The sequence below is a fragment of the Crocodylus siamensis genome, chromosome 1 (assembly GCF_052110815.1).
Source record: "Crocodylus siamensis isolate JL-2025a chromosome 1, ASM5211081v1, whole genome shotgun sequence".
NCBI classification, from domain to species: domain Eukaryota; kingdom Metazoa; phylum Chordata; order Crocodylia; family Crocodylidae; genus Crocodylus; species Crocodylus siamensis.
Window position 1 is genome coordinate 210,401,272 of NC_143395.1, and position 26,943 is coordinate 210,428,214.

At 43.3% G+C, this 26,943-nt stretch overlaps 2 protein-coding genes across 26 annotated transcripts in view; both read right to left on the reverse strand.

Moving 5' to 3' along the window:
* ING4 (inhibitor of growth family member 4) overlaps positions 1-15,409 on the reverse strand; it is a 28,923-nt gene extending 13,514 nt beyond the window's left edge. Inside the window, exon 1 of one of the 2 annotated variants that reach the window (XM_090054853.1) lies at positions 13,036-15,409. Coding sequence is in view for 1 of the 2 variants with exons in the window: in XM_090054845.1 (XP_089910971.1) it covers positions 11,422-11,458 (37 nt within the window). In the remaining variant the exon portion in view is untranslated. Of the gene's footprint in view, positions 1-11,421; positions 11,529-13,035 lie in introns of those variants that run through there. The other variant, XM_090054845.1, reaches the window with a different exon arrangement.
* Positions 15,410-22,496: 7,087 nt separating this feature from the next.
* Positions 22,497-26,943, reverse strand: part of ZNF384 (zinc finger protein 384) — a 30,176-nt gene continuing 25,729 nt past the window's right edge. For 23 of the 24 annotated variants that reach the window (XM_090054863.1, XM_090054881.1, XM_090054872.1 and 20 more), the window contains one exon: positions 22,497-26,828. In XM_090054863.1, the coding sequence (XP_089910989.1) occupies positions 26,556-26,828 (273 nt within the window). In that variant the 3' untranslated portion in view covers positions 22,497-26,555. The remainder of the gene's footprint in view (positions 26,829-26,943) is intronic. The other variant, XR_016443245.1, reaches the window with a different exon arrangement.

Below are 26,943 nucleotides of genomic sequence, written 5' to 3' on the forward strand. Positions count from 1 at the left end.
GAAAAGCAGCTCCAGAGTGTGTATCTGACAGGATGAAGGGGAAGCAGAGGTGCCAGGGATGACAGTTCCATGATGCACTTCCTTGAATTAGCTGCATGATGCACATTATTTAGAACAGAAAGCAATAGAAGATACTTGGGAAGTGATGCTACCAGACTGGAACAGGTCATCCAAGATGAAAATTTTATGCATACTAGGAGAAAAGATAGCATCTTGTATTCTGGTAGAATACATGGCAAGTAATATAATAATTTATAATACAGTAAGTTTTAAGCCCCCCCAAATTAGTGATTAGGGTCCTACTGCTTTATACTAGAGATTCTCAGCTGGGGTGCTGCAGTACCCTTGGGTACCTTGAGATCCTTAAATGTGCCATGGGGTGCCATACAATATTAGTGCTGCTGAGTGAGCAAACACCCACGCATAATTCACAAGATAAATCCAAAGTTTTCAAATAGGAATTCATAATATCAAAAACACAACACTGTTGTGGTCTGGGTTCTGAGTTTTTCCATAGTCAAGGAACAAGTGAAAGCTGAGAGCTGACATTTGTGAGAAGTGCCTTGAGTCTAACAAGGTTGAGAATTACTGCTTTAGGCTCTATACCAGTACCATCTTCTTGCTGTGCTCGTCCTGAAATGCCTGTCCTTTTACTGGTTTATCGTTGACTAACATGAAAAAATATATATGCATAGTATCTGTAAAACCAAGAACACAATAATTGTTTTATTAAGTAGTAAAAACGTTTATGAATTGTCCAAAAACCATATAGCTGCAAATTAATTTGAAGAGCATACTTCTAATAGATAAACCATGGATTGATAAGCTGTTGCATCCCTCCCATCTTTTTTTTGTTTTGTTATAGATCACCTTCATAGAACTATGTTCTCCCTGTTCTACACACACAATTAACTGAATGTTTCACTATCTCCTGGGCCTCCTTGTTATTCATTTGGACTCTACCATGACTCTACAACTCTCGTCTACTTGTATGACCCTCACTACCATCATATCCATAGACTTCACTATTGTTAGTGGACTTTGCTGTCTCAACAGCCTTAACAAATACTGTCTCCATTTTACCAGGAAGGTAACTGAGACAGTCTGGCTGATTTGCCAAAAGCCAAACAAGAAGTCTGTGACTAAGTTTGGTATCCTGAGTTCCTGGCTAGTACCCTAGTGACTAGGCCATTCTTCTTCCTTGATTCTTTTTCTTGACCTCAGGTTTGAGGTAGCACAGAGGTATCCAAGAACTTCTCAAACAGCATGCATCTATAACAGGTGCTGTTCAAATAAACAAAGATCAGTCAGTAACAATAGTGAAAATAGTAGTTATGGGTACACTCAGCAATCCCCAAAAGATAAAAAGCACCCTTTCCTCAAGGTGCTGTTGGTCTTTTGTGTTCCGTTTTCACATTATTTTACAATGTTTCTCCAGCAACATAGCACCCACAGTAAGATAGTAAACAGCTCCTCAGTTTCTGGAAAGGTGATGCTTGTTGTTACATGTCAAGATTTATTTTAGATCTTTAGAAGGGTGAACAAGAAAATTGGAATAAATGAGACTCCAATTATGCTACTGCATCTTCTAGAGTCTTACACCTGGAGGTATATTCACAAAAATCAATCACTGTTCAGACAGGCTACAAACCAGCTAGGGAGACTGCAAGGTAATGCCACCAGCTTTATTTTTAGAATAATGATGAAATCCATCCTACTAAAGCAGCTTGGAAAATGCATGGAGATATGCACTGCTTTGTAACGTTCCCAGCAAATCAGAACCCCTCTTGTACCAAAAGTAATCCAATATAATGAGGTAATACAGGAAAAAGCAGATTTAAAATTATTCAACTGCTAATTACCTGTGATATACACAACTCCTAAGTTTAAGTATCATGCATAAATGGCTTTCTCTCTAAGTGGTGTCCATGAATCACTGATCCCTTTTTAACTGCCAGTAAGATGAACTACAAATTTTCCGCAAAATTTCTGTACTGCATTATGTTCAATTAAAACGGGTGGGCAAAATGCGGCCTGTGGGACAGATGCAGCTCGCCAGGCCATTCTATCCAGCCTGTGGGGCCCTTAAAAAATTTAGAAAATGAATAGTTATCTGCCCCGGCTGCCTGTCATGTGGCCCTCAATGGCTTACCAAAACTCAGTAAGCGGCCCTCTGCCCAAAACAACTGCCCGCCCCTGAATTAAAACAAACACCTGCTAAGCTGGATGTGAACCTATGTTGCACTAACACAATGATTTAATAGAATGGAAAACTCTCACAATAAAATTGCTTACATTTTTAAACTGTGATACATCACAGGCCATTAGTGCTGGAATTGCGTGAGTGTAGGTAGGCATCCAGGCATGGTGGGAAGAGAACAGAATGAGGATATTGGGGAATAGTGATACAAAGGGAAAATGGAAAAGACCAAAGAGATTTTAGAAGGGACAGTCATGGGAGAGAACAATGAGAAGAAAAGAAAGGGGAGATTTTGAGACCTAGTCTAAAGCACAAAGTTTTCCTAGCATAGTGGTGTCTGCTAAGAATGTTAAATTACACCTCCTAGCTGACATAGCTGCATCTTCACTAGGGTTTTCCTAATGCAACAGAAGAGCAGAAGAGTGCTTGTGCTGATTTTGTCCATCATGTTCAGGGTGGTGGTATAGCTAAATCAGCAGAAAACTGCTTTCTGCTGGTATTTGCTGTATCTCTACTAGGGTTTTGCTAAAAAGCCATCTGCCAGCATAAACCCCAGGGTAGGTAAACCTTTAATGGTATACTTGTATCTGCCTCCTTAAAAATACAAACAGCAACCGGCTAGAAGAATTCTCATCCAGGTTAAACCCAGAACCCAGGTGTGGAGGGCGTGGGGTTGGAAACAGACCTATCGTGACTGTATAGAAACTTACTGTTTTTAGACCGGCCAATACTTCTTTATGGCTATCAGCAGTCTTCTGGTAAGCCTCCCAACTGTTTAGTTAGCCCAGGCCATAAACAGGGAGAACTCCTTATCAAGTTTTGTAAGTCTCATAGGAGTTTTCAAAGATGGCGCTATGGTCTCTTTTTTATAAATCTGTCACTTGTTCAGACAAGCACTTGAAATTCTTTGTATTCTGGCAGGTATTTCCTACCTGGGACAGTAACTGGCTCCATATCCCACAAAACACAGAAGAAAACCCTTGTGGTTTCAGCTGAATTTGCATAATAAAATAAACAAAGAAGGCTGAGTGTAGTGGGAAAAGTGCTGTTTGTTTCAAAGGTAGCTCAGGAACAGGACCAGAGCTATATGAATACATAAGCAACTAATAGCCGATATGGTCTCAGAGCAGGATACAGAAGTGACCAGAAGTCAGTTCAGTTCAGACCAGTTTGATGCTAGACAGCTGAGGGAAAAGTATATGCCCTGGATTACCTGCCATGGAGGAATGTAAAACTACACAGATGCAATTCCCACTGATGCAGATTTGATTTATTAGAAGTCACTCTGGTTCTCATTCAAATAGGTAGACAAATAAGCACCAGTGGCAGAAAATGTACAGGAAGCATACCTGTTCACTCTGATATAAATATATTTCCACCACCAGTTGAATGTTCATGAGTAGACAGGGCTTCATATTGCCTACTCTTCAGGATAAGGATTGTGTTTTCATATTACACATAGTCACATTTTCCAGCACAACAGATACATCAAGCCTTATGGGGAATCTTGTGCATTACAAAAACAATTAAAAGTAACACACTCACACGTCACCTCCTACAAAATCTAACAGCACTCCTTCCCTGGCTTCCCACTCCGAAGTCTCTCAGACTGTGGCATTCCTACTCCAAAAATAAAGTAAATACATGAACACATACCGGCTCCTAACCCATCCACACACAAATGAGTCAATATACAGGTTCCCCTAGGACAGTCAACGCATGCACAGTCAAGTGTCTCTCCAACAAAAGACATTCTTCTTCCTTTATACTGTCCCTATCCTTCTTTCTTGGCCTTCTCTTCTCCCTAACCCTTCAAATTATATTTCAAACTTGCTCTCTCAGCTCCCCTACTTTTCTTTGCCACTTAGTATACTTTGCCACTTAGTACTACTTTCAGTGTGGGGCAGAGGGAAAAGTGCTTCACTACCTAGTTCAATCATGTTAGACTCAAAGCATCCTTCAGAAAAAGGTAGCTCTTATGTTTCACTCATTTTTAAGTGCAGAAAAATAGTAGAGCAAATCTTGTTGCAAAAAAACCAAAACAAAAACAAAACACTCAGAAAGACCATGAAAGGTTAAAAGGTTTTGACATTATGGATTGTTTTTTTAACAATCTGAGTTTATCTTCTGAATTGTGTTGGTGCTTGTACAGCTAACACTACTAATATTGCTCAACACCTTTTAAAGGATCTTGCAGCACCCCAGCTGAGAATCACTGATGTAGGTGGTGGCTCCTCTTTCTCCAGAGTCTATTAGCTACAATACAGCAGGTTAATAATCTATGATAAGTGGAGAGAAGGAACCAGGAACAGATCCTGAAGGGGTGCAGCAGTGCAGTTACACTTCCTCTTTGATTCCTGGTCAATCCAAAAATCTAAAATAAGCTGTGTAGTAGTGGCAGCAGCATTTCTAGTCAGGCAGCACTGAGGGAGCACTTGAGTTCATGGCTCATTATGATTTACCTGATCCACTGGTGACGTGTACAGGGTGCAGGTTGGTGCACACGCACCCCCTCGAGATTGGTGGCACATCCTCTGAGATTGGCCACTGCCAATGGCACCTGCGGGCAGTCACTGCTTGCCACACCTCCCCACCCCCATCATCAACACTGCTGGTGGTGTCGGCAGATGGTTGCCAATTGCTGGGTGCCACCCTGCCTCGCCGCCACCATGCCCCCACTGCTGGTGGGTGGTTGCCATGCCCCCTCAGCCTCAGCAAGCATGCAACATTCATGACCTGATCCCTTCAAAACTCTTCATTCCACAGGTGTTAACAACCCACTCCTCCTTTTTAATGGTATTGCTTCAGGCTGCTTGTACATGCCACAGGGGTTTACTTTAGTTTAATTTTCCCTAAACTGAAGTGGTGGGTTTTTAAAAACACCCCTGATCCTTACCTGCCTCTCCAGTGGAAGGGGGTGGGGTGGGACAGGTGAGCTGCCAGTGGACCAAGAGATCCTTGAGCTGGGGAGGGGGTAGGGGGTGAAAAGAGCATCTGGTGCTTCGATCTGCTGCTGCTGTGCCAGCACCTGGCCCGGGTGTCCTGTAGCTAAAAAATAAACTCAGGTGTGGAAACAACTTTTGAAGTACTGGATGCATTAAGGTGCTCAAGGAGGCTTCATTTTGTTTTATGAATAAGAGACATGCACATCACTATTAATGATTACAGAACTAATGAAACAATATTCTTAATTATTTTTTCTTAATTTGTTCTTTTTTAATGCAAAAAAAAGTGAGGGGGAGGTGGGGACAGCACCAGCTGGACCCATGTCCTGGTGAGCGAAGGGGACAGGGAAAACTCTGATTTTCCATGATTAAAAAAACAAAAATCAAACACTGAAATATACAGGTATTTGAATTTATTTTATTATAGTAACTGAGGCACTAGTAGGCTTCCAAACTGTTTTAAAATTGTAAATATAAATAAAAATTTGTGTTCACCTGATACCTCTCTCTCTCTCTCTGCGCTTCATTTTAATCAGGGAAAAACAAGGGTTAAGGGTTTGTTAATTTAAAAAATTGGCAGTTTTTTTTATCAGAGAATTTGGGATTTTTAAACAGGGAAGATCAGACTCCCTGAGCACATACTATTTTCCCCACAGGATCCCTAACTCATCAAGGTGAACTATGTCCATCAATTGACCTCCTATTCAACATCCCGTTGCTTTCATGTTGTTCAATGTAGTCATAAACCTTTTTGGTAGCACACCATACAAATCATGGTCTACTAATGAGCCTTTCAATTGCATTCATCATCATTGCATTACCATCCTCTCTCACAACACTACCATGAAGTAAAAGTGGTACCTATCAGTAAAATGTGACATGAAGGCAAAGTGATTAATGCCGATACGGTCAACTAATTTTGGGCACCCATCTGAGTTGCCCAGGACTTGATTTTTCAGTATTATTAAACATATTACTGTAAAAAGTATAAGTGCAGCCCCAATAGACTTCAGTTTTGCAGCTTCAAAGGATCATCGTAAGGTTTCAAGCCAGGAGACGCAACTAGTCACTATCTATGAAAAGTTTCAAGAGAGAGGCACAGATTTGCCAGGGTGGCCGTAAGCTGCCTCAGTTGTGAGCCCGTCCTTTCTCTTACTACAATCCCTGCTTTAATCATGAGGCACCTTCCAACTTTGGCAACAAACAAAACCTGGATCCTATGGACGAGGCTCTACTACACAGTGGACATGTCTACCCATGTGTATTAACATGCAGCAACAAGCTCCAGAGTTTACTGTTCTAGAGCTTATTGCTGCCAGGCACATGTCTGCACATGCGACCAGAGCACAGCACCCTGAGCTGGGTCGCAGCAGTCCCAGCTGGCAGGGGGCCTGGGGGTCAGCCCAGGGTTACTCCAACCAAGCTCAATGTGCTGTGGAGGAGTTGGTGTCTACACACACACTTGCACATAAAATCCAGAGCAGGAGTTTATTAGTTTCATGTGCCCCAATAGGGGTACAAGTGTAGACACCAAGACGTTTACTGCATAGTTTAATTAGGCAACTGCACAGTAACTGTCTTGTGTAGATGCATCCAGTCTTGAGTAACTTTTTCAGTAGGTCCAGTAGGGATACTGCGTGTTGAAAATATTATGGGATAGAGTGATAATTCCATAATGACAATGGTATATTCAGATAATTAAGTGATTTCCATTCCAATAGCAACTTAAAGATAACATTAGATATTTTTGAATGACCAGGTTTGGATAACATGACAAAAAGGCAGGCTGAGGGGTTCTCTAGAACAGTGATTTGTCAACCTTTTTTCATTTGTGGACCTCTGAAAAATTTCAAACGGATGTGCAGACCCCTCTCAATTGTAACTGTGAGTATTCACATACTTCTGATTGACCATAGTCCTCTTTCATGAACCCCTTAGACAGAGTCTGTGCATGCCATGGGGTCTGCAGACCACAGATTGAAAACCACTGCTCTAAACTATTAATGTTCTAAAACTAAAAGTTGCATGGACAAAATTTCAGAGCCATGCAAGAAAACTTTTTAACTGTTGGCACAGTGTAAGAGTAAACGGGATGACTTAGGTAATATATGTACCAGCCTAATGTCAAAAACAGGCAGAAAAAAAATGAGCAGCACACAGGACTTGCATAAGATGTCAACAGGAATTTATAGGGTAGTTTTAATACCACAGACTAAGGTTTCCAGACAACATTTAACTTGTGTACAGAACACAGAATCATAGAAAAATAGGGTTGGAAGGGACCTCTGATGGTCATCTAGTCCAACCCATCTTTTATTAATAAACTGGAATGATATAAAATAACCATGGCACATATTATATGAATGCAAAAATAGTTAAGTGATAGAGTTCAAGATCTAACTACAGCAAGAAAACATTAAGTGACTATTTCACCTAGGGACATGCAATGACCTGCTCTTAATCCTACACTATTTTTTGTCAGTTACTCGGTGGAAAAGATTAATTACTAATTCTTAGCAAATGACAAATCTCGATTGGTTGGTAAACTAAACATGTGTTTCAGCAGAGCCAAATGTAAGGCCCTACATTAGGAACAGAGAAACGACCCTTACAGCAGTGGTTCTGAACCTTTTCAGGGTCAAGGCATCCTAACACCACCTTTGAATATGGCAGCACCCTGACTGAGAATTACTGCTCTAGATGCATATCAAGTAGGAAGAGAGGCCTCTGTATTTGGTACTGGAGAGACTGCTATTGTATACTGTGTCCAGCTGCAGAGTCCAGATTTTGAAGATGTTGAAAAATTGAATAAGGGTCAGGGAAGGCCAACAGAATGATTAAAGCATAAAAAAGCCTGCCATATCGTGAAAGATTTCAATTTACTACTGAACTCCTGATTTCTTCTCCCTGTCGAATAGAAATTAAGGAGCAGTTAATCACTACCTATCAGTATCTATGCGAGTAGCAGAAATCTGTTAAGAGAGCTTGTCAGTCTAGCAGACAAAGGAATAAATCTGTGAAAACAAAAATTATGCAAATTTGGAATAGAAGCAAGGCACAAAATGATAATCATTGGACTTCCATACCAAGGTTTGCATTGTATTCCCCATCTCTGAAATTTTTAAAATGTAGACTGGCTGTTTATTGTAAAAGACAGATCAGCAGGGGGCCAAACTTTTTGGCAAGTATGCCACAAAATAGCCCCACATCCTCCCAAAGTGCCACTCTGACCCTCTTCTCCCTGCCTGATCTGCTGTTCTGCTCCCTGCCTAATGTACTACTACTTGCCTTCTGCTTCCTTTCATGTGCTCCCTGCCTGATTTGCTGCCTGTATCTGCCACTGTGCCACCTGTCCCTTCCCCAGTCTGCCATGCACAGAGACCACTTGTGGTACCTGTGACACAGATTGGCCCACTCTATTTCTAGATGTTAGACTTGAAGCAAAAATTAATATAGACAGTTCCTTTGAAGGAGGTCAGCCTAGACAATCACAATGACCTTTTCTTGCCTTAGCACAAGACTATGCACAAGATTACACAAAAGCATTTTGTAACCAGTGTTGTGCTGCTGGACACAATGGCTAATAAGGTGCCACAGGTTATGGAAGGAAAAATTATATGTGAATAGGGGCTCTAGAATGGATCTGGAACCCCAGAAGGACCTTCTGGAGGGGTGGATTTAGATGGGCCAACATGGTCATGCCTGAATCACCTGAGCAAGCAAACTGGAAGATCAAAAACAAGCATGATCCAATGGGGCTACTCTAATGACACAAATATATGCCAGTGCAGTGCAGTACAGAATATGGAGCACTGCTTGTCTGGCAACTCCTTGGCAAGACCTGTACAAAGAAGGACCTTGTTGCAGCAACAGAAAGAGCCACTGCTTGTGCACAATTCTGGAAAAACAAAGTCAAATTAAGGCTTCATAGACAGCCTCAATACTGCTACTCCCTAACTTCCAAGTACTTGATGTTGCAAACGTAATATCCTTTTAGCTTAGTTTGGGTGTGTAATTGTCACTCAGAGCCAACAGAATAACTACTTGCAATAACAGAATGTCATTCTCCGTGCTTATTTGCACTAGACAGAACAAGATACTTTGCCATTGGGCTCACTGTTATTTGCTAACAACAGAATTGTGAGATCTGAGAACCTAGATTCTGTTTCAGGCTTTTCAGGAGAGTATGCTCCAGCCCTGAAATCCTATTTCTTTGGTTTCCCCCAAAAGCCCAATACCTTTGACTCCATGTCCTCCAACCTGTCTTTATGCAGTCATCATCACTCTCCCTCATCCCAGCTCTTGGCTCCAGTCCCAGTTTCCCTCAGAGGACTACCCTTTTGAGACTCTGTCAACAATTTATTCTACATTCAGCTTGCTTCTTTCTCCTCATAAAGCTTATGGTTGTCCCAACTTCATCCTAGATTACCTGCAGTCTCTTCACTGAACTTTAATTTTCCCATATCCCCCTCCCTTCCCTACTCCTTGTGTCCCCATGTCTTTACCCATATTGCCCTCGTATTTTCATTGTACCTGGACCCCTCATCGGATCTATATCCCTTTCTCTTGTCCCTGCTTCCTCCACACAGTAATTTCCAAACTTATTCTCCATCCTCAGCCAGTCTCAGTTTCTCCTGATCAATTGAAACTACATTTGCAAACTTATTCTTCTTTTTTCTGTACTCAATTCACACAGCTTTCCCCTCTGCCATAGCACGAGGAGCAACAAAGGCAGTAAAGAGAGTGCCTGCTTAGTTCCAATGCCGCACCAGCCTTTCTGACCTCTGTAGTCCCAGGCTGAAACACTCAGTGTAGATGGGATCTTTGGAAAAAATAACTATGAAGCTCCAACAAATCTCCAAGCCTGTGCAGACATGCAAGGGCACATATCTCAGCCAAAACTGGCTAAACTTTCACAAAAGGTACAATTCTGAAACCATGGAGTATAAACAGACATGACGTCATTTCTCTTAAAAGAAAGCCTTTTGTTCAGGAATCCTACACACTAGGCTCCTTTGTCCACTGTCCTGCTTTAAGTACCAGTGAAGTATATGAGACAGTGTCCTAATGCTTCCTCCTCCCCTCCCCAAGATGATGCTGTATAGTTAACTGAGGCTCTTTTAACTTAGTCAGTCATTCCAGGGACAAGTCGGTTAGGACTGCGGACTCTCCTCAAATGCCTACTGCCAGAGGAACAGCCATGCAGCCTGGAAGGACAACATGTGTAAATGGCTGTGCCACTCCTTTTTTGATCAGAGTTAAAAACCCAGGACAACCAATCAATCAGGACTACCTCAAATGAGAAGTCCCTCCCCAGCCTTTTTGTTCCAAGGCACTGGAGGGTACTAGAAGTTGTTTTAAAACATGACAAGGCAACATGCTCTTACCGAGCTTTACTTTCTGAAACAGCAAAAATGTTAAAAGCAGGAATGAATCAAGCCTCAGTCAACACCTGGCATGCAAAGTTCCAGCCTAAACAGAAAAAGTGACAGCTACAAACAACTTAATGCTTTCACACTGTGTCAGAGAAATCTACAGGTAAAACTACTAACTTTTTTCATTTCTCCAGAATGCTCCAACAACAAAAAAGCAGAAAAAAAACCTTGTAGAGACATCTGTACAGGAGTAAAATAAAAAAGCAAACGAAACAACCCTGGTGCAGTACAAAAATTATCTCTGTTTCCACTTCACAAGCACCTCAATAAAGAGGAGGCCTGGATACAACTTCCATGCGCTACATTGTGTTTTCGGTTCGTTTTGTTTTGTTTTTGGGGGGCGGGGCAGGAAGAGGAGTGAATTCTAGCAGGTTAAACGACGCTGTGGCTGCAGGTGCACGGAGCAAGGAGGTGCGAGCTCGTTCCCGCTTCAGTGATGTCAGGAGCGGGCAGGGGACAAGAGCGAGCCCCGCCCAGGGCAGGCGCGGCGGCAGGAAGGGCACGGGCACGCGGGTGCGCCGGCCGCCGGGGGACAGAGGCCGGCTGCGGCAGGCGGGGCGGTGTGGACAGCGGCAGCTTCAGCCAAGCCAGGCCGCGGCCGCCGCAGCACCGGGCCCGCTCGCTCGGCTAGGCGGAGCTCCTGGGCCCCAGCGGCCGGGCCGGCATCGCCTCCGCGCTCCGCCCAAGGGGACGCTCGCTCCGGGCCGGGCCGGGCGCGGCGCTCCTCAACAGCAGCGAGCCGGCAGGGCAGGCCCGCAGCAGCGCCCTCCTGCAGGCAAGCCCAGAGCCGCAGGGCGGCGACACCGCGCGCCCTATCCCTACCCCCAGCCCCGGCCCTTACTGTCCAGATAGTGCTCCAGGTACATCCCAGCCGCCATCTTGGTTGCCAAACACGGGCCCTTCCGGTGGGGACCGGAAATCACGGCACTATCTACGCTTCCGGCTAAAATGGGGCCATTTCCGCCCTTCTCTACCGCCACTTCCGCCCTACTCTTGGCGCCGGGTTACATCCCTACCTCCTTCTTGCCTCGCCCGCCCCCTCTGGGCCGACATTGGTGCTTTTCGCCTGCAGCGGCCGGGGCCCGCCTCCATGGGGCTCCCTATTGTATGAGAACGAGCCGAATGCAGCTGTTGACCCGGGTCAGCCCCCTCCCCTCCGACCCGTTTGCTTCGGCCTCACAGGGCAACGCTAAGCAACAACATGCGGGGGCAAATAAAAAAAACAGGGAAGAGAGTGAGTCACAGGAGGGATCCAGAAGGGGACAGTGGCGGAGTACGGGCTGCCCCTTGAACGAGTTGAGGGAGCCGGTGGGCACCAACCAGCGAAGCTGTGCCCCAGGGTGCATGCAGAGAAGAGACAGGAAAGCAGCTGTAGTTTTGCCTAGGGTCCCCTGGGCCAGAGCCTCCTTCCTGGTCCGATGGATGGACCAGAGGCAGGAGGTTGATCAGGAGGTCCCAGGGCTTGGTGGGGCTAGACAGAGCCACACTGATCTGCTATATACAGCACCAGACCAGTTGAGGACAGGGACCATCCGGGACATGAGCCTTCTGAATCTTTGCCAAGAGTCTCTACCTGGAACCCTGTGTTGGACTTGGGGGATTTTGAAGCCCTGTTGGTGGGTGGGGGCCTGCATCTTTCACAGGTTCTTCAAAAGTGTTCTCCAGTGCAAAGTCCTTGCTTGCTGCTGTAGTTCCCCAATTTTGTGTGAGCATTGAAGGGCTCATGTCTTGCTTCATGTGATCACCCTTATTACCGGCACTCAAATGTACACCAGGTGACATGGTTCTACCAGCCAGGTCTGGCCTGCAGGCCTGGAGTTGAGCACTCCTGCTTTAGCCCAGTGGATCTCAACTTTGTTGGGCTTGAAGCCACCCTTACCCTTACCACTTTCACTCATTTTTCCAGTATCAAAAAATATTACAGTTCTTGTGTTGCAAAGAACTCAGATTACTACAGATTAGCACATCTTTGACACCATGGATTCCTATTTGAAACCTAGTCCCATCGAGACAGGTCTGTAGCACCACGTACCTACCACGCATTCAGCTATTCTCCATGCTGCAAGGGAGCAGCATGGGGGAGGATTCACTCCAGACAGAGTAAAAAAAAAAAAAACAAAAACAGTGCATGTAGGTACAGTGCACACCACACAAAACTGGAGCCTGACTGGCATACTCCAGCTGCCAGACAGGCTTTGAGCAGCAGGATCACCAGTGCTGCAGCCCCAGGAGGCCTGTGGGTAAGGCTGCTAGGGCCAACCCAGTGCTGGGCCCAGGCCTCTGGGTTTATCTTTTGAATCAAGCATACTAAGTGTTTGCCCAGCTAACTGCTCTTGTTGACCGAGCAGCAGCCCTTAAAAGTCTCACAGTAAATCCAGGGTGCTGCAGCACCTTGGTTGAGCATCACTGCTCTGAACAGTAGAGTAATCCATTTCTGTTGTACTCTCTCAGTTACCTGCATTCCTAGGCGTAGGATGTCTTTGATCCTGAAGTGCAAGGATTTTGGTAAGTGATATCTTTTATTGGACCAACTGCATAGGATAAAGCTCAACAAGCTTTTGAATGCACAGCATTCTTCATCAGGTGTGAGGAAAGGACCAGTGATGAATAATCAAAAACTGTATAGGGCTGTGAAATTGGAGAAGAGAAATTCTCAGGGCTAGAAAACAATTAACAGAGAAACAAAGTTTGATTAATTGGCGATCAACATTTCAGTAGGGAAAAGGGTTGTTTTCATTTGTAGCACAAAAGATTTTCAGTAAACAGGTATATTTGTCATCCCTGTTTTGGACCTGTCCTTCATAAATTTTTCAAATACCCTTTATAAACTCAGTTACATAACAGCATCCTGGGGCAATGAGTTCCATGAGGTAATTATGATTGTGGGTATGTATCTAAAAGGGGGGAGGGCAGGGGAGAAATCTTATCTGCCATTTTATTGCCTGCTCAGGTAGTTTTGTGAAATCCTTTCTGTAACCCTCTACCATTAACTTTGGATTTGACTACCCAGAATAATTCTGATCACCTGGAAACATTGCCACTTCATTGTTGACTCCTTTTTCTAGGAAGGTAAGATAGAAGTTGACTTAGTCTTGGTATCCAATCAGCCCTCCCGTTGGTACTAGGGCCTTTTGCTCATCTTTTAGTAAATTAGATGTTATGGCAGCTCCTCCCAAAGGTTCCCTGCACTTAGGGGTGCCAATCCTCTTGGACTGGCTGGGAGTCTACTGGAATGAGCATCAATCTCCAGGTGACTATTGAGAGCAATCTGGGAGATTGATATTGTGAACGGGTTGAACAGTACAATTAATTACATTACGTCATGTTGGGGGAAAAAATCTCCCAGAATAGCTTCAGCCAGTTGGCAATCCTACCTGTACTTCCAAAGCAAGCTTTGAAGCCTAGTCCCATCGAGACAAGGCTTTGAAGCAAGTTTACCATGCTTTAAGGCTCACCTTGTGTTTCTTTTTCTGTTTCTGAGAAAATAAAAACAAAATTTCCATCATCTTTCCTCCCCTTAAAAAAGACCTCAGTGCAACTGCCACACCTCCTTTCCAGCCATTTAGCAGTCAACATCCCCTGAGAATTAAGTGCATCTCCTTCCCTTCCCTCTCCACCTAAGGCATCCATTGCTCTGGACTCCTTTCAGGTCATGGCAGGGATGGGGTTCTGTCATGCCCAAGTAAGCTCTGCAACAGAGAACATGAAAGGCTATTTAAAATGTACAGAAGGGAGTTAACAAGAGGCAGGCTAGTTGCTCCTTTAGGGAGAAGATAGAAAAAAGCCCAAAAGAGCACAAAGGGATGAACAGATAGAAATGAAACAGGTTCCTGCTGGAAATACAGAGAATGATGCTCAAAGCCACTGCTGAAAAGGTCAGAAAACCCAAAAAGTTTTTATTGAGGTGTAAGGATCAAGCGTCCTAGCTGGGTCCCAAGAGATCACTGTTATAGTCAGACTGTTTGAACCGGGTGCTTCATGCCAGATATTTAACAAGGATCAGTAGGCTAAGCGCTGGGACCCATGCCTCCCACATAAAAGTTTTGAGAACCACTGTCCTATATGATATAGCAGATGTTCTACCTTATATTATGGGGAAATGGGGAGCGTCAACCTCCTAAGCCCATCTATTAATTTAGGTATTCCACACCACTCATTCAGATTCTTCAAAGTATTAAATTGTTGGATTTTTAAAGTAAATCTCTAGCCCTCACAAATAAGAGGACATTGAAAGTGTGATCTAAGAAGGCACTGTTGCAGTGCTGTCTTCCTGAACCTGGAGGCAACTTGAAATAATTACTTAAAGTGTGAAATCTTCCACTCCCCATAGCCCAGGGGCAGGAAAAATATTGCCCGTGGGCTGCATCTGGCCTGCCAGGCCATTCTATCCAGCCTGCAGGACCCTTAAAACATTTAGAAAATATTTATCTGCTCCTGGCTGCCTGTCAAAGATGACAGGAGCCAGGGGCAGTAGGACCCAGGGGGAGCCAGCAGCAGGAGGCAGGAGCCCAGCTCCACCTACCCACAGCCACTTCCCTGCTTCCTGCTTCCACCATGCTCCAGCACCAAGTGGCTCCTGTGGGTACAGGGGTGTGCATGGGTGCAGGCAGGGGCAGAGAGAGAGAGTGCATGCGTCTGTGCATGTGCAAGCAGGGGAACTGTGTGTGTGCACATGGACACGTGCAGGCAGGGGCACAGGGTGAATATGCGTGTGTGTGCAGGCAGGACAGTGTGTGTGTGTGTGCACATGCATACATGCAGGCAGGGGCAGAGTGTGTGTGTGTTCGTAGGGCAAGTCCCACACGCACATCCCACCCTACATGGGCACCCCACCCTCACACTGCCATACACGCAGACCCCCACACCCCAGCCACCCTCCCCCACACACATCCCCCCACAAACCCCATACCCACCCACATGCTCCCTCACCCCTCATATATCCACACACCCACAGCCCCCCCAAACCTATATCCACCCCCACAATATACAAGCATAAGACTTAATTTTAAGCTATTGTGCAATCACCTCTGTGTACATTACACAAACACATGTAAACCAGAGCAAAAATATTTTTTGAAATCAAATTAATGAATGTTGCAGATGTTGGATTTTTAGAATATAATTTGGTATTTTCAGTTCTGAGATGGCAAAACCCCTTGCTGAAAGGAGTACTTCCAGGGCCAAGGGCGAGGGACTTCCAGTCCCAAGATGACAGCCAGGGGACGGGGCACCTGTCAAGGGGCAGGGGTACCCATATGGCCCTGGACAGCTTGTCAAAACTCGGTAAGCAGCCCTCCACCTGAAATAATTGCCCACCCCTGCCATAGATTTTTTTTTTGGCTGCTAAAATGGACATTTTACCTTTAAAGCCATTTCACTGATGATCATTATAGAAGATGGAATGGAAGGAGACAGTGGAATTAAAATTAACTGAGTGGAGTGTTGCTCCATGAAAGGTAATAAAGAATGAAAAAAGCACAATATAGGAGAGGAACATAGAAAGGAAGGAGGAGGAGGAAAAAAAGAAAGGAAAACTTACTGCGAAATGCAGCAATAAGGTACTGAACAAATAAGGAATTAAAAGGCCAAGTAAGTTCCTATGCAAAATACATGTTTTACCCCGGCTTTTTTGTGCAAGACTCCCCAATATCAGTGGGAGACCTGCTATGGGTGGTGGAGAATATTTTGTTGTTAATTCTAATATTAGTCTACTCACCATGTTGATGATTCTATGTCAAATTATGTAATCACTAAAGACAAAGGCGAAAACAAAGGCATGGCCTACCTTAAGGGAGCGTACTTGTACCTATACTATTTAACATCTACACCAACGATCAGAGAATTTACCCAGGTATAAGACATTTTATTTATGCAGATGATTTGTGCACCACTGCCCAAACTAAAATCTTTACCCAAGGCTGAGGCCACTCTAGCATCAACACTCAATGGGTTGTCAGGCTATTACATCAAGAATCAACGATGTACCAATCCAAATAAAACATAGATCTTCCATCTTCCACCTTTGGAACCCAGATACCAGTAAACTACTCAGCCTGGAACAGAATGAGCTTTGCCACTGCCCGAATCCTATCTAATTGGGAGTGACAGACCATACACTTTCATATAAAGCACATGTAGAAACAAAGTGCACAGTTAGTTCCTAGAACAATGTATTAAAGATGCTCGTCATCTCTAAATGGGGTGTGGAGGAGCTAATTCAACAATATTATGAACTACCGTACTACACTTGCACTTTGCTATTTGGCAGTTGAATGCACATGCCTGATTTGGGAAAGATTGGCACATGTAAAGAAGCTAGACACTCTGCTGAAGAAAAGTGGCAGGTGCATTACCGGATGCCTTAAGCCAATGAAAGTCAGTAATCTCCACTTACTCACCAGAATCGCCCTACCAGATATCAGAAGAGCAGTAACAAGCAAAATTAAATGCACCCAGCAGACAGAGGTAAGAGGCACCCACTAAAACCCTATGCAAACATGGAGGAAACTTTCAGACTACAGAACACTTACTGGCCTGCCCACATGTGGGGGAACCATGCACCAAGGACCTCACTGAGGTTAAAGACCAAGCAATAATATGTGCCTGCTTTTGGACTCAACTACAAACACGGTGACAGGACATGAGAAAATGGTGATGACCATAATTTAAAATAGAATTTGGCCCATCTTCCATAATGAGCAAATTTCTGCTATCCAAGGTCTTAGTCTCTGTGAAGTCCTGGGGCAGAAAGTTTCACAGAGTATTTATGTATTGTATAAAATATTTCAGTCAGTTTTAAATTCTGACTTTCAAGTATATTGACTTGTTTGCTGGTGTCATACAGTATAGCTGTATGGTTGTAACTATGACCTCTGTTCATCTCGCTAAACAGAAGAGAGTCCCAATTTTTTCAACACAATGGAAGTCTCTCCAATGCTCTAATTGCTTTTGGCAGCCCCTCTGCCATACCCCTCAATTTCTGACAGCCTTCCTTGAGATATGGCAATCAGAACTGAACATGGTCTTCCAAGGTGAAGACATCCCATTAGTTCCTTTTATGGTACTGGGCCATTTCCAGTATTTTTCATCCTAGTTTTTAGAAGCAGAAAGAATACTTTTTAAACTGTTGCTGCACGTTAAACAGGTTTTCATGGTGTCTCTTTAACAACTCAGATTAAACTGTTATGCTGTATATTTAACATACCTGGCACAAAATCAGCAAGAGCAAGGGAATAAAAATTAATCCACTTAATAGATCATACACTTTATTTCCCCACTTCACCTTTACCAAAAGTCATGAATACCATAAAACTTAACACCTTCCCCCCTCGGATTAGCCTTTTCCAAATAGTTGTACCTGATGTTATTATTGTGGGCACTGCATGCAGGGAAGATGCTGACACTCCTGGAAGGTCAAAGTCAAGATTATGGATGGTGTCACAGACTACGAAACAAGTAAGTCTACATAAAAACAACAGCAGCTTCTGGATTTAAAGTTTAGGATACTCAAGTTTTCCCTCTTTCTTCAATGGTTAGTTAATTTAATCATTTGCACATAAAGAGCTGAAATGACCCTGACAATGTCCATAACTTTACATCTTACTAGTAATTTTATTTAGTACTGTGTTGCCCATTCACCCTAATTTGTTCAAGCTCTTCTGACTTCCTCATTTTATTCTGTCATGAAAAAGGTGAATTCTCACAATATTTTTTGCTGTTAGCAGAATATTTGTAACCTTGTTGCTCTTCTCCCTTTTCAGAACTTTCCTAAGTAATATTAACCATTCAGTACAGACTGCTCAGGGCTGCCCTCTAATAATTACGGCATGATGAAAAACTTCTATCCCATATTTCTTTTCCCATCTCTTAGGCAGTATCTAATACTTGAGATATTTACCTGATACAATATGACTTAATTTTCTGAACAGCCTTGGATGAGGGGCTTCTGCAAGGGCCCTCTGAAAAGTCAAATGAATGATGGCACCTGGTTTTAATCTTTTTCAGCTATTTTCCTGATACTACTAAGTCCCAGGGCCATCACCCTAGCCTCATTATTAAATGCATGTGCATTCTGCTTCTCAGTACAGTGGGTTTTTTATATGGCTCCATATTATTTGTTAGCAAGTCAGCTCCTTCTTTCACAAAATTCTTCAAAAGGCTTTGAACACTTTTATACAACAAGTCCTTCTCCTTGTCCCTTTCCAGATTGTTAGACGTTTGGAAGGAGGAAATATTTACCTAATTATGACTTCTACTGGTATAACTCCTTTGCTAAAAAAGCCACACCCTTGCCCCAAATATTTATATCCCCAAGTAGTACGACAGGTTTGTTTCTTTAAAGGAAACTAGTGTACCTACAAACTTAACTTTCTAGTAAGGTGGTAGGCTGGAGGGTTAATGTGGAAAATGAGTATCCTGAGCTTTAAAAACAAGCATGCTGAACCATTCTAAGAGGTTTTCTCTACATATCTCAGGGCTAGCCTCAGACACACTTTTTCACAGCCCTTGAACTGTATGCCTGTCACAGCAGAGATCCAGGAATTTCACCCTCCCTCTTCCCTAGCACTGTAGGGTACCCCGCATTTTTCCCCCCATCTGGGAAAGCTGCAAACCACTGATGCTTTTTCATCAAGTACACCAGACTCCTCATCCCAATTGCTACAGAACTTCTCTCAAAAGATCCTGTAAGCTGGGAAACTAGTTCAATTTTAGATTAAAAAGGGCCTAAAAAGTGGCCACATTCAAATATTCCAGCATGTTATCAACACAACAAAAAGAGGCAAACCAGGCAGAGGACCCACTTCTCTTGGATTCCAGTTCATCTGTGTGGTCTTAACCATCCCTTTTATTATTGCAGTTCTCCTCCCCATTCAACAAACAACAATTTCATTAAATGAACTGTTTCCTGGTGGTGTCTTGGTACTCTACCAAAGTAGAAATGTCCATTATGCAGAAGTCTTGGCCACCTCCAATTGACCTAATTGTTCCCATTTTCTGTGTCTGAATAAGTAATCATCTATCTGAGAAAATTTGAATTCTATATATTTTGATTCAAGTGATCTAGTACACACCTTAGCTATATTGTCTGTAAAATGCCAAAAAGAAATCCTATCAATGATATAAATCCTTTACTAGATAAATATTAATAACGATATAGAAAAAGGCAGAAAAGTCCAATAAAATGTTCTATATTTGGAAAATGGCTGGATGATGTGTATTTATATCTTACAGTGATAATGAAATATTTCCTATTTCACTGATAATTCAAGAGGGTATTAAATAGTACCTAAATAAATGCATTTTAAATCTAAAGAGCAGGATAACTTTCACTCAAGAATTTTAAGGGAGACTTAGCTGAGGAAGTCTTAAACAGTATCAGTGGTTCAGAAACTACCTTGGAGCACTGGAGAGATTCCCAGAGGACTGAAGAACAGCTGCACAAGTATTTTAGGATGGGGAATGTGATGACTGTAATTACAGGCCACTCAGCCACCCATTGATCCTGAATAAAATCGTGGAAATGACACAGGGTGTTTGCAAAAGAATAAAAGAATGGCAGCAACATAATGCCATTCAACATTGTTTTAGAAAAAGCCTTTCAACCTTGTTTCTCCACTATACTTATGACAGTACAAGCTTGGTTGCTAAAAGTAACCTAACGGGTTGATCAAATACAAGGGTGTCCAAATGCAGCCCTCAGGCCACATCTAGCCCACAACCCTCTATTCATTTGGCCAATGGTGCTGCCTATGGGCTCTGGACTGAACATAAGTGCCACATGCAGTTCCAAGTCCCAGGTGCTACATGTATCATGTGAGGCTGGTCTGGTACACACTGAATGTGGCACACAGGACAGGTGCCCACAAACAGGCCAGAGACAAGCTCTACAGGAAGCACCTGCACCAGACCAGCTGTGTGTGCTGGGCCAGCCTGTGGGCCTGATTTGGTCTGGGAACCAGCCCATCGCCCCTCTTCCAGCCGTAGGGGCAGAGGAATTTGACACCCTTGACCTAATAAACTTCTGTAAAGCATCTTAGTACCACACAACTTTGGTTATTCATATAGGAAAAAAATGCAAATCAGACTTACAGGGTGGGGGCTAACTGACATCCTGGAAAATAGCAACTGATGAAGATTTAAAAGGTTATGATGTCTGAAGTTCTGATAGCTCTAACAACACAGGAATCAGGAAGACTTAAAAGTCATTTTGGGTGGGCAGTTGGACTTTCCTGCAAGACACTTGAATGCTGTTATCAACTTCATTTTTCTCAAAAGCTGAAGTGATGCGATTCTAGTCTCAGAACCTGCACAGAGAGATGTTTTATGGTAGAGGGCTCGTTAGCTTAACAAAAACATAAGAGCCACTGGCTGCAAACTGAAGCTAGAGATAATCAAAGTCAGAAATGCAGTTTTTGAACAGTGAGAGTAATTATCCCCTGAAAAACCTTATCTAGTAATGGACTTAATAGATTCTCCATCACTAGAAGTCTTAAATCAGTGTCCTTTCTAAAAAGATAGACTGTAGCCCAATTATAGGACATCAATCAGCAGCTTGACTAAATTTAAGGTTGAGACTCACTGTTTAAGCATCTAAATGGTTTAATATTCAAATGCTGAGTCATCACTAAAAAGAAAATTATCATTGGTAATGCCAATTAAGAGTAATCAGAATTCAACAAACAAGGGACACAAAGGCAAAAGGACAATGTGCTGACAATGGAGTAAAGACAGAAGATGTAACAACAAGATTAGACAGATTAGGAAGATGCCTCTCAGGTGCTTCAGAAGTGCTGATATGCTGTGGACCTAATGCATCATATGGAACTACAAGAACACAGAATTCAGCAACCTTCAAAAAAGAAAGTCCAGGTGATCTTTCTGCAAAACCTTCCACCAGTTTTGCAAGTGAGAAGACAAAGTTAATAAAGTGAATTGCTGGCTGTACAACTGGTGTTCTGTTAAGTATTAGTTCACTTCCAACCGCAGAAGGCATGTGCATATATGAATGGGACTATGCATCTCACAACTAGGAATGGCTTATCTTACCTAGAAACTAATTGGAGCAGCCCAATAGACTATCAACTAAACAGAAAAAGAGGGCAGAGAGAGAGAAGGGGAACAAACTCAAATTCAAAATATTGCAAACAAGCAGAACAAAGATGACACATAATGAATAAAAGTTACAACCAAACAAATCATGCTTCTCACACATAATGAAGACATTTTCAGTACTTGTATGAGTGCTATAAGTATGTGTAACAAGAAAAAAGGAACTAGAAATTCTCTTCGGTTCAGGAGCTGAGAACTGGCATTCCCAGAACTTTGTGGATGACTGGAAGGTAAAGTCATTGGTTACAACTGGCTCACAAAGAAGTGACTGGATAAGGGCTGTAGGTAACTTCTGAAGTTTTGACATAGGAATTTGGAATGCCTCTGGATCTACATGCTGACTAACAAAGCTCAGAAACAAGTACCCCTACATCAGGGTCTGTTACAGACCAATTGAATCAAGTCCGAGAACAGCACAATGCTCTCTCAGTACCTGCCTGCAACGAACAGTTGCTATAGGAGACATTTACGAGAGGTCCGATATCTTAGCAAAACATAATTCAAATTCCTAATATTGGAAATCTTTTTCTTTCCAACATAAGAAATTTCATCCAGCGCAAGGTAAAAAATTTGGACCTCAATATGAGGGATAAAGATGAAATAATCATTTATCTGGAAGTTGATATTTATCAAGGGACCAGTGATTATGACCTAGTAACATTCAATACAGGCCAACAGAAGATAGTTCCACTCAGTAAATTGGGCACACATACAGACAGCATCTCACAAGGGCAATTTACTTGAGTTGAGGAAAGTTGCGTCAAATAGATTAGAAGGAAAAATTTAGGCAAATATCTAAATGAACACTGTGAGTTCAAGAACAGTTTATTATGCAGCCACAAAACCCATGATATCCCCAATCAAGAAAGAGGAAAACTTTAGGTAAAAGTTCACCTTGGTTCACTGACTAAGTCGTGATAGCAATTAGAAACAAAAACATAATAGAAAAATGAAAAACCAGATATTGATGAATATAAAAAAGTTAGAATTATGAAAAGTGCAAAAAGTTAAGAGGGGAAGCTGAAGTCATCAGAGGACAAGCACAGGATGGCAGGACTAAGGAGGTTGTATTTTTGGTCTTGTTTTTCTCTCAAAGTATATTCAGAACAAAATAAACCCTGGCAATAATACCAGTCTGCTGCTAGACAGATAGTAAAAAGCCCAACAATGCGAAAGGCAGAAGCAGTCAACAAATACTTCTAAATTCAGAAAGACATTGGATGATATTCTAATTATGAGGATGGCATTCTTTCCAGTCCAGTAATAACGGAGAAGGATATTAGACAACATCTATTAGACAACATTTTTAAGTCTGTAGGCATGAATATCTTGCACCCAAGAATACTAATGGTTGAATAAGTAGAACTCTGGCCAGTCAATATTCACTTTTAATACATCTTGGAATACCAGCAGAATTTTGTAAGATCAGAAAAGCGCTAATGTTGTGCCAGTATTTAAAAAGGACCAGCAGGATACTCGAGGTATAATAAGGCTGGTTAGTCTGACAGGAATCCCAGACAAAACAACAAAAAAATTGATAAAAGATTTAACTGGTAAAGGATTAAAGTACAGGAATATAAATCTCTGATCCAAACAAGTCAACGCTGTTTTATGGAAAAAAAGGTTTTGCCAAAATATCTAATCCCATTCCTGGATGAGATTATCTTTTTTTTTTTTTAAAGCTGACTGCATAGATGTAATAGACTTTTGTAAGGCATTTGACTTGGTACCATACAACATCAATTATTTTTCCCCACTATACAATATAGAGCATACAATAAATGGATCAAAAACAGGCTGACAGATCTCAGTTAATGGAGAATCAGCGTTGAAGGGGTGGGGGGCGGGGCGGTGTTTCCAGCAGGGCTTCAGAGGGACCAGCACAAGGAAGAGATGCGACACAAGATTTCCTTAATTGATCTAGAAGTATAAAACCACTGTTGATAAAATCTGGAGGGCATAAAGATAGGGCAATCATACAGTGATCCAAACTATTTGGCAAAACTGAGCCCATTTAAACAAAGAGTGTTTTAATACAGCCAAATGCAAAAATTACGTAACTAAGAACAAGGAGTAAAGGCCACAGCTACAAAACGGGAGAACCAGCCCATGAAAACAAGCAACTTTGAAGATTTAGGGATAATCATGGAAAGCAACTCAACATTGAGTTTGCCATGTGCAATGCTGTTGTGATCCTTGGAGGCCTAGTGTGTATGCAGAGGGGAAATCACCCTTCTACATCACTGGTGATTAAATACTGACTCTAGTTCCGGCATCCACATTTAAAAAATGCTGACAAAAAAATGGACATGATGTAGAAAGAACCACAAAGATAATGCAAGGGCTGGAGGAACTAGTTGGCGGTGAGAGACTTGGGGGCTCAATCTGTTTATCTTATCAAAAAGTAAATGGAGAAATTTAATAATGGTGTTGAAGTACTTTGGGGTAGATGGGGTGGAGGGAGGGGACACCCTGGGTAGTAAGCACACTTTAATCTAATGGAAACCATGTAATGAGAACCTGCAGCTGGAAATTGAAGGCAGACTAGTTTAAATTAAAAGTTAGCTGCTACTTAACTATGATGGTGATTAACCATTAAAACAAACTATCAAAGGAAATGGTGGGCTCCCCAACTTGTCAGAGACTGGATGTGTTCCTGAAAGATATGTTTTTGCTAAACAAATTAATGGTTTCTATGAAAAAAAAAAAAACCTGGGTGAAAATGAATGGCCTAAAATATACCTGAGGTCGGACTAGATGATCTGGTGGCCCCCTCTGGCCCTAAATTATGACTCCATGAAACAGCACCACCATTCACTGTAGTGCCTGGGTCACAGGTGCATGTAAACAATCCTCAGCTCCAGCCCACTTGCATCTGGTGCAAAAGAGAAGTGCACAATTTTCTCTGTGGAGCTGCTGCTCACATCCCACTGTTGACAAAGGTAGGGCAGCACTATTCTAGCATTCGCGCAACTGCTCTGGATTCAGTTATATGACATACTGCTCTCACATGCAGTGGTGCACAGGGAAGGAACACACAATTCTCACACATTCTTACCTTGTGCATTGGGGCAGGTGCTCACAGTTCATGCGCACGTGAGCACCTCCATTCCCCAAGGAGCCTTTTACACAAATTTATTTCTATACAATATTTTTTAAAAAGCCCCCTTTCATACAGAAGTTTGGAATCCTGGAGTTTTGTTTTAAATCCCAACATCGAACAATTTTTCTTTGCCTTTGTTTCTTTCTTCTGAACCAGCCTCCATGATCTAGCAATCCAAATGAAAGCCAGATAAATGAACAAATGACATGAAAAACCATAAATCACGTGGACCAAAACCAAAACCAAAACCAAAACAAGAGGGGGAAGGGGATGGTCAGGGGGGAGGGGGAAGCTGGAGACAAAGAGAGAAAGAGGGAAGAATAAAGATTGAATTTTTTTTTTCCAGGATAACACATTTTTATAAACACAGAGATAGAAACAGTTACAGCAAGGACAGAGCGGGCCAGGACTGGGGAATAGATATTTATATATATATTTATATTTTTATATATATATATATATATATAAATTCAAGGGGCCTTCAGTTTATTATTGGTGGCTCCCGCATCTCATTGGATTGGTCTCTCCTTGTGGGGTCTGTCCCTTTTCCACTGTCCACCTTCTGGGGAACCTTTCTGATTCTCTCCATCTAAAATGCCACCACTGCCATGCGAGTCCAGCCTGTCTTGGCAAGAAGGAGCCTAGGAGAGTGCCCATGATAAAACATGAGCAGAAGCTAGCCTTTCCCTGCCTCATGCTGGCTCCTTGAAAAGGCTGATCTGTGCCACTTCCCCCCACCCTGCTTTGGGAACCAGAAGGCAGAACTGAGGGGGGGGGGAATGGGTGCTTGAGAGTTAGAACTACTGCCACGTCTTCCTGGAAGAGGGATTAGGGAGAGGGAAACAATGATCATTGTGGCAGTCTCTTACCCTCATCTCCAACTGCTTTTTGGTTTGCTGTTGATGCCTGCAGACTTCTTAGGGGGTGGAAAAATCAAGCTACTATTGCATCATCCACAAATGGCAGGCAGAGCAATGAGCTGGACCCCATTCTCTTGTATCTTTGTGGGGGTCTCCTCCACCACCTTCCTCCTACAGCTGGGAGGGAGAGGGAGCAAGTAGTTCACAGAGACTCCTCTTATTCTCCATTGACAAGGAGAGATTACAGGCCTTTGCACCCCTCAGCAGCTTAGGCACCTTGGGAACACCCCTCACTTCTCTCCCACAAAGTTCTTGTCTTCATCTAGACAGCAGGGGGATTTCTCCCATCCTGGGCCCTACGGCAGGACAAGTGACCCCCCATCCTCCCCTTCACAAGCAGGAGAGGAGAGTGAATATTCTCCTTTAGACACACAAGGAAATCCTCAAAGAAAAAACCTCCAGCTGTCAGACCCTTCTGTGGTCTGCCACCAGCATGTGTCCGAGCCCCGATGTACAATGACACTCTTTCCATCTTATCTACCCTGCGTGTCCCAGGGGGTGCCCCCCTCAGCCTGCACATATAATTTTACAATTATAGAGAAGGCCAAAAGGGAGCTTTGCTTTGTGTGTAGAACGTAGGGCTCTTGCACAAGGAAGCGATCCCAACACTGGAGTGGGGCTCTTACACAAGGCAGCACCCCACTATCAGGCAGGCTGCTGCACAAAAGGATGCCTCTGGAGACAGGATGTCACTTAAGGGGTTGCCACTGACAGGGTATATGGCCAGGAAAGGCTGTTACAGGAGAGGCCAGAGGCTGTTGCATGAGGAGGGACCATTGCACAAACAGTGCCCCTGGGCACAGGCTATGCATGAGAGGTTTTCTGCTCCTGGGGTCATGGTCTCTAGGAGCTGGAGAGATGCTCCACCTGGATGGTGCTGGTGCTGACAGTGAGGCAGATGTCCTTGTGGTGCTCTGAAGTCTTGTAAGGAGTCAGGTCAAAGGAGCACTGTGGGGGAGGGTTAGGGGGATTAGTGTCTGCAGAGGGGCCCCCTGCTGCCGCACCACCTTGCGGCTGGAAGTGCTGCTGCTGCTGCTGAGAGGCTTGGGCCTGAGCCACTTGCTGCTGTGGGTCAGGGATGTTGTGTTTCCGCATGTGCTTCATCAGGTAGGTCTCCTATGAAAGGGCAAGGGAGGAGTCACAGTTAGGACAACAGGAACCAGAACTCCAGACACCCCTCTCATGATGAAGAAAAGGCCTGCAACCTTGGGGAACATTTCTAGCACCCCTC